At 33.4% G+C, this 8,603-nt stretch overlaps 1 protein-coding gene across 1 annotated transcript; it reads right to left on the reverse strand.

The window, feature by feature from the left end:
- Window positions 1-432: 432 nt before the first annotated feature.
- LOC112743550 (uncharacterized) lies at window positions 433-1,998 on the reverse strand. Its single transcript, XM_025792806.3, has one exon. It carries the CDS (start codon window positions 1,538-1,540, stop codon window positions 665-667), a length of 876 nt encoding a protein of 291 aa, XP_025648591.1. The 5' UTR covers window positions 1,541-1,998; the 3' UTR covers window positions 433-664.
- Window positions 1,999-8,603: the final 6,605 nt, after the last annotated feature.

The following is an 8,603-nucleotide window of genomic DNA, read 5'->3' on the forward strand; positions in this document are numbered from 1 at the left end:
TATTTTTATTTCTGATATTAAAAAATATTTGTTAAATAAGCAGCATAATCTGCATCTTTTATTTTATACACAGATTATATACAATATCTCTCTATCTGTCTCTCTGAGAGATAAACATTTATATATATACGAATGAAATCTCTCTATCATGCAATCTATGAATCTAATAATTAGAGACTTAAACTCTAATGAAAGCCTAGTTTGTGACAATAAGTTCTCTTTCAATCTTTAGAAAGATTCCTTATTAGCTAGGCTTAAGAAAGGCATGAGTAAAATACGTTGTGCAATTTCAAATTAAAATATCTCATCATTTTTTGTATGTATGTTATGATTTTTTTTTTTATTTTACATGATCCTAGTGAAAATCGAAGGAACCATCAATTACAACAACCTCGTGTGTTCTTTTGTTCAAAACAAAAAATAATCCACCTATATGAGAAGAGTATAAATTAAACTTAAGTGTGATTACAAAATTTCCTTATATTATCCTCATGACACAGATCCAATAATAATCAAACTTGATGAAAAGATTCTTACAATAAGGTATTCAAATTGAGAGAAGTAATTAGCAAATTAAACAACAAGAGTGAAAAACATATAAGAGGAGAAATTAAACTATATTCATCGAGAATAAGTATATTATTATTATTATTGTTATTATTAATTATTTGCTACTATATACCTGGGAGCTGCTATAACCAAGTCTCAGCTCCAGATCCAGCTCTTCAATGAAGTTAGGGCTGAATTGAAACTTGTTGAGTGATTCAACATGATGATGATGATTAACATCAACTACTGAACTTGATTTCAGAATCGTTGAATCATCTGTTTTCCTCTTCTTGAAAGAACTTATATCTTCCTCTTTAGCCCTATGAACAAACAAGCTTAATCTCACACCCATGTCATCATCACTTTTCTCTTCACCACCACATACAGTTTCCAAAAATCTGAAATCTTGAGGCAAACTATGGTGATGAGGAGGGGAAACAATAATACTCTTACTACTACTCCTCATAAGGCACCCATGGAAAATAGAAGAATTAAGAAGCGGAATCACGGTTTGTCCCTCTTTGAAGAACTTACTAACTGATGATGATGAACAATTAGTAGCAGGATCATAATAATAACTACTAGGGTTACTATTATAAAGATAATCCAAATTAGAGGTGAAAGGATGATTATTATTTTGACCTGGATGATGATGATGAGCTTCAACTTCGACATCATAATAATCATCAATTTCTTGATCATTATTAATGGGGCTTGATGGTTGCTGCTGCTGCTTTAACCTTGCCCTATCTCTTCTATGAACGTTCATGTGCCCACCAAGAGCTTGAGCCGATCTGAACTCTCTTCTACAGAAGCTGCAAGAATATGATCTTGGTGGCCATATGTAACCAGCTGCATCTTTTGCAAAAGCTTGTTCTTCCCATGATTCTTCAATATCAAGAGTGTTGTTTGTTGTTGGCATAGTAGTAACAAGATTATTAGAGTACTTCCTCTTAGTCCACATCATCAAACACTGACCCTGATGATCCATTTTTGCGATTATATTGAGGGAACTTAGAGGAATAACTCAAAGAAGAGAAGAAGCCAGGGTAGATTAAGGTATGTGGATGAATTGAAGAGATGATGATGATGATGCTATATAGTATGAATTGAATAAGGGAAGCTACATGGAGTTTACTATGGAAGTGAAGGGTTAGGGGGACGGAGAGAGTTTTCTTTTGGAATGAATAATAATAAATTAATAATAGTTAAGGTTTGAAGTGCAGGGTACTCAACCTTTAATGTCTCATAGTGTAGCTAAGGTTTTCTTGTTGGTTTGTGTGTGGTTTTGGCTTCAAATGAAGTCAATGACTTCACCAGAATGAATAACTCTTAGTTTTAAGTTCCCTTTTTCCTGCAATTTATTCTTTGTTAAGGGAGAAGCAATTGCGAACGTAAATTTAATAATTACTATATAATATATTGTGTGTGGTTCTTAAATATGTGATTTTGAGGTGTGGTGGCTAAAAAACAATTTGACAGAAAACCTCAGCGAAGTTGTGTCATTTAGCTTTCATTTTCCGGTAAACATATTTATTGGGTCTTCTCAATTCTTGTATCCATATAAGGTATCATTTATACACGTATGCCTAGAATATTTTTGTAAAATAAAATAAATAAATTCTTTATTTCTTTTAAAAAATAAAATAACATTAAATATAGAGATATTTTTCCGTTTTAATTTGAATAAGAGGGTAAAGCGTGCGTTTGAACTCCACACGTTGTGCATACTATTTTCGATTCTGGTCTAAATCGGATACATCAACTCCAATTCTACCCTAAATTAAACCAACAAGCCTCGAATTTAGGGCAAATCGGGTAGACCCTTAGGAATTTTTGTACACCCCACGACCATTGTAAAATCAGTTCACCTAAGGGTATTTATTGGTTGGATCTAATTTGTAGATTAGTGGTATATTTATTTGCATCTAATTCGTAATTTGTGAATATAATTTAATTTTTAAGATTATTGGATTAGATCAAGTATATTCTGCAATCAAATAGGATTAGACCGCAAATTTTATATTTATATCTATAGATTCGATCTGGATATACTACTATAAATATGTTGATTATCGATGGTCATCGCCATATATTGATTATCCATGGTCATTTCGATGGCCCGTGATAATGCGGAATTTACCGACAGTTATGTCGTCCATAATAAAAGAAAACGTCGCTAATAAAATCGTGCATGAATTGGGATGCCATATTATTATTGACATAGCCATCTGTAAATTAATATAATGTATTCAAAAAAAATTATAGAATAAATGTTACAGACGGCCTAGCCATTGGTAAATTAATTTAATATTTATTAATTTTTATCAATAAAAATTGCCATTGTTAATTTTACTGATGGCCACAACCATTGATAAAAGGGATATTTTAAAATTTTTAAATTGGTGTATCCACTAAATTTACCAATGGCTTGACCGTCGGTAAATATTGGTAAAATTTAGCTAAATAAAATCATAATGTTTTGAGGCGTCTATAATATAATTTACCAATGCCTTGGTCGTCGATAAAATTAATAACCAAAATTAAAACATGACATCTGCTTTTTCCTCCCTCCATTCTAAACTTTTTTCTCTCTACCCTCTCTCGTTCTCTTTGTCTCGAAACCTTGCATGGCCATTTTTTTGCCAGTCAGAGCTCTGTTTGTTATCCCGGGACCATCACTGTATTTGTGGGGAGGACACATTCAATTTAATCAGTGTACTTTTTCTGTTTTTTGCAATTTTTTACACATTTTTAACTTCCTTAATTTTTTAGCTTTGGGTTAATTTAAAACAATGTTGATCAAAATGCAAGTTCTTGTTGTTGCCAGTGTTATTGTTGTTATTGCTGCTACTGTTAGAAGTTGAAGAAGTCAATAAATTTTTATTGTCTTTAGGTATGTTATTAAAATTTATTAATTTCAATGTTATAAAAAGGTAATTAAAATTATAATTAATAAGTTTAATAATGATATAGAAATTAAATAACAAAAATTTATTTTTGCCATTATATATGTATGTTTATGATAAAATTTGAATCCTAGGATAGATTTGTAATGTTGGAGAGACAAAATAATTTTGTGCAAGGATATAAGGGGATTAGAACGGTTAGAATTAACAAAGTAAATATTGTTTGCATTTTGATTGTTTATGTTGTGTTATACTTCGTTGAATTTATGAAACACACGATTACAATTGGTAGTTAAAAAATTTGGAGTGTCGTAATTGTAGAAGAGATTCTGTCAAAACTTTTATAAAAAATTGAAATACTTAATTAATATAACTTAAATACGAACACTTTCATGAACAATGTAGGAGGAATTAAGTGTTAATGGTCTGACTTTATTTACTTTTACTTGCTTTAGGTGACATAGCTGGTGACAGGGGTAGGGGACGAGGTAATGGTAGGCAGGGTGGTGGTCGTAGTAAGGGGCGACCTAAGAAGAATACGGGCATCCCACTTGACTTAGGTGTGTCGTACTCATGCACCCAGTCTACGGTCGCTGCGACTATTACTGATCCTGTGATTGACACGTCAACCCTGTCACTTAGGTCGTAGGCATAGCTGTCATAAAGGGTTGGACCCTATCAGGATGATATTGACCTTGGGTTTTTCCACAGAGGTCGGTGGCACATACCAAACATCTGTACAGCCGCAGCCATAGCCTCATACACAACCTCAGCAATAGGCTCAAACACAGCCTAGACACCACCATAGGAGCAGACATTGCTTAATCCACAGTCACAGTTGACATAGTCGAGAGTTGGAGCCTCAGGAGAGGGTGCCCATCTACACAACTTGTTAAATAGAGGCTAGTGTAGGATGGAGATGACTGGTGTATATATTTTACATTTATGGGATTAATTAATTTTATATTATAACATGCATATATAGTAAAAATTGTTTGCTTTATGACGGTTGGGACCTTTCATGACCGGGGACAGAGAGGATACTTGGGTTTTTAAGAACCACTATAGGTGGTGTTATGTAGATTTTTGACAAAATCTGGGTTGGTTCGATATCTAGATTCTAGAAACGAAACCTACTCCTCTTTTGTGAATACCAATTTTGAATTATGGACCAAAGAAAATAAAGTCTGTTTTGGACTGATGCAAAGATAAAACTGGAAGTGACAAAAGAGTGAAGAAAATGGTATGGAAAGGATTAAAACTTAAATAAAAATAAAGAAAATAGAATGAAACAACTTGCAAATTAATGAAATGCCTTTGACATGATCAAAGGACTTTGAATTCAAATACAATGTTCAAATGTAAAGAAAAACATAAAACGAAAAGCTTTGTGGAAAAGTAAATATGTATGAAGATTAAAAGAAAAGTAAAGACAATGGAAGGAATCCTACAGAAAAGAGAACTCTAAGCAAGATCAGAAAGTCTCTGTGGATATGTATTTCTGTGAACGAATTTCAACCTCTTCTCCTTCCAAACTTCATCTATTTATAAGACCATTTCACTCTATCTAATTCCACCACGTGTTTCTTATGAAAAAAGGCGAGTGTAACTGTTCCCGCTGTAATTATTGAAGTAACCGTCTTTAATCTATTCCTAAATTTAAATCTTTTTGCTTACTTTGATCATGAGGACACTTCTTCGAGCTCACTTACGTCGATCACGACAACATTGCTTCGATTGCAGCCAAACCTCTTCGATCACCAGACATCACACTTTGTCGTATTTTCTCGATCGATATCTTATTCATCAATAATCTCTTCTCAATCAACCCTAAAAATCGATTGGCTCGAGAAAATCATTTTGAAAACAGAATAACAAAATTCTTGATGTGCTTACCACCAACACTACATTATTTTTGGACCAATAATTTGCCCCCTTGAATGGACAACTTCTATCTCAAACGAAAGTCTGTCGATTCAATGAATTCTTACCTCAACAAAAAAAAAAAAAACCAAATGAAAAATAAAAAATACTTGAGATTCATAACTATCACCCTCTTGAAAACTACTCCATTCAGCACTCCCCCTTTAACGTGTGTCCCATTATGCACGTTTCTTTATAAATTTCGAACGTTTTGAATTTTCCTTCACTCAAATACCTTTTCATGTCACTTATAAATACCACCTTATTAAATTTGAAAACCTTTTTTCCAAAAACTTCTTCATTATACCACCTCACTTCATCTTCCAAAACCTACATTTGAAATAAAGCACCTCTTTCATAGACTCTCTGCTACTCGTGTAAACTGAGTTCTTCTTTTTCTTCTTAGTGAAAATTGCTTTATCTTCTAAGTTCTACATTTAGAAGCAAAAGGCATATTCTTTGCAAATTCTCCACTGTTCGTTAATCTCCTCTCTATTTATTATTTTCTCAAGGTATACCTCTTAAGCTCATCATACATTTCTGGGCTAACCATTAAACATCTCAGTTTCATCAGGGGTTTCGTATTTCACTCATCTTTCTTACTATACATTTTTCCAGAGAACTTTTGGCCACTAGTAGCAATCCCTCTCCCTCTATAAAAGGGAAAAAAAAACTATGGTAGAAACTCCATGTACGAACCTTCAAATCATAGCTCAAGACCAAGACATTGTTATTGAAGATCCAATTGACGCTGCGAATGCAAAAAAGATCCTTTCCCATTTTTTTGTTGATGATCAAATGCACTGTTTTCTAAGTCCCTTGCTTCCTCCCTCTGACATCGATCAGGTTCTTCCTTTTTTCCCGTTTCTTCCTGGTCAAGAATTTTTGATAAAGAAGGATATGTATATGGCTCTTTTCGATAACCATACCAAGCCATTTCAAAACAACCCTAAGACTTCCTCGAAGAGTGTCAACTATATAGCCTGGTTCAAAAGGATCGAATGAGAAAAGAAAAATTTTTGGGCCTGATGTGGCATATATGATTTGCTTCGATTATCCCAATATAAACTTATTACCATCACTGGTGATCGGAGCTACTTTGTATTTCTGCGGTAATTTTCATTTGCCTTGTGGGATGGTTGGACCTACCCTCTTCGACATAGCGGCTATTACAGGGTTAAATCCCTATAGAGTTAATATTTTTCCAAACATGGGACTAGAGAAAAAATATAAGATCAATTGGGATAGTTTTTCTTATGGGGATTCATAAAAAATAACATAGGCCAAGGTAAAGATCTTATTTCCAATGATGAGAATGTTGCTTTTTTTATGTTTTCGGCTAAATGTGGTAGTTTTTTGTTCTCGAAGAATTACCATGCAAAGGCTTTATTATCAACCACTTGCTGCCTAAATCCATGAAAGTACATCTCCTTTATGCCTTTCAAAACATCTTCTTGGTAATTTTTATGATGAGCTTGGCCAAATGGTAACAAGCCTTGAGAATCGATCCCCCCTCAGTTTAGGTGGACCACTTTGGCTCCTTCAGCTATGGCTGAATGCCGTTTTTGAAAAATATATGAAAATTAATGGTGTTTCAATTTCAGACAAACAACCGATCGAGGGCATCTGCCTTGCATCTTTAAAACCAAACTTTCCTGGTCCAAAGATTGGTGATCTTTTTTGGGCAACTTTCACAAGATTCTATCATGCCAAGTCTTTTTAAAATGATGAACTCAATTTTGTACCTTTTGTTGACCGCAAGTGTGGTCTGACTTGGTTTCGTTTACCAAGAATTTCAAAAGAAAACAACGAGAAAATCCAACATGTAATTGATAGGAATTGGGGCAATTATACTGCCATCCAAGTTTTCACAAATGGTATCCCAATGTACAAAAAAGATCAATACAGAGTCACTCTGCATGCTCCTCATTTCAATGCTCGAAAAATGGGATTCTCTCAAGCTTTGCCAGCCCTATTTGGTTCAAAGTTATCCAGTCACTTAGGCAAAAAAATTTACAATTTGATGTCACTTATAACTCGAGAGTTGAAACATAATAAAGGTCATTGATCGGAATATGAGGCAATTGATTTTGTTCCAAGTTGATACGCGACCAAATCTTTTCTTGTCTGGTAACAAAAAAATTATTCTCAATACAATCGTAGTTTAAAAGAAATTCTTGAGGGTATGCTGAAGGTTTGTCCAAGCATAGGTGAAATACCTGCTACCATTGCCATCTCGAAGAGAAATGCTGAAACTTCAAAAGTTTCAAGAAAAAAGTTGAAAGCCTCAAAAGCCTCTTCTGCAACATCAAGTTTGGCAGAGGTAGCGAAATGACTATATTGCATTTATTTTCTATATATATACTTCAAATATTATAAAGTTATCTAAAGAATATTTTTATTAGGCTAACAACAACACACCAGCAAACGTGGTGCTCAGATAAAGCAACAACTGGACTTAACTCTTGCAACTTTAAGCTGATTAAAGGCTTGGGATGCCATGTATCTTTTTTTTGTAAAGTCTTCATATTTATGTTTGCCTTAGTTTTGAACTTTGTCACTATTTCACAAACATCGATACTATTTTAAATACTTTCGGTTTATCGATCTAATTTCGATTCTAGTATCAATATGTTTAATTCGATATGTGTTTCCTTAATATAATTTGATTACTTGAAAAGGTCCTTCCTAACTAGGAGACCATTTTTTGTCGATCGGTAAAACTAATTTTAAAACTAACTTACGAACACAAAAAACTTTTTCTTTTGCTCGATGATTATATATACAAGCCATATTCTCTTTTTGATGAATTATGTGATCGAGCGCCAATAAAAGCTCATCATCCAAATTGTTCAACTCATCAAACATTGCATTCCAATAATCTTTGACTGGTAACTCTTCTTGTCACATTATCTTTATAGTGTTAAGATTAATTTTCAAAGGAAATACTTCATCATGACCATAAACCAATTTATAAGGAGATATATTTGTTGAACGTCCTGGTGAATTTCGATAAGCCCACAAAATTTGACTCAAAGTTTCATGCCAAGTGCGAGATTTCTGACCAATTTGTTTCTTAATCAATTCTATTAAAATTTTATTTGCTGCCTCAACTTGATTATTTGCATGTGTATAGTATGGAGTTGAATTTATCATAGTTATATTTTTTGAAGCCACGAAATTTTTTATACGTTAGCCAGCAAAACATTGTACCTTGATTGG

The sequence above is a fragment of the Arachis hypogaea genome, chromosome 14 (genome assembly GCF_003086295.3).
Source record: "Arachis hypogaea cultivar Tifrunner chromosome 14, arahy.Tifrunner.gnm2.J5K5, whole genome shotgun sequence".
NCBI classification, from domain to species: Eukaryota; Viridiplantae; Streptophyta; class Magnoliopsida; order Fabales; family Fabaceae; genus Arachis; species Arachis hypogaea.

Coding starts and splice junctions, on each gene's coding strand:
- LOC112743550 (XM_025792806.3), bottom strand. CDS start 1,540: ATGGATCATCAGGGTCAGTGTTTGATGATGTGGACTAAGAGGAAGTAC.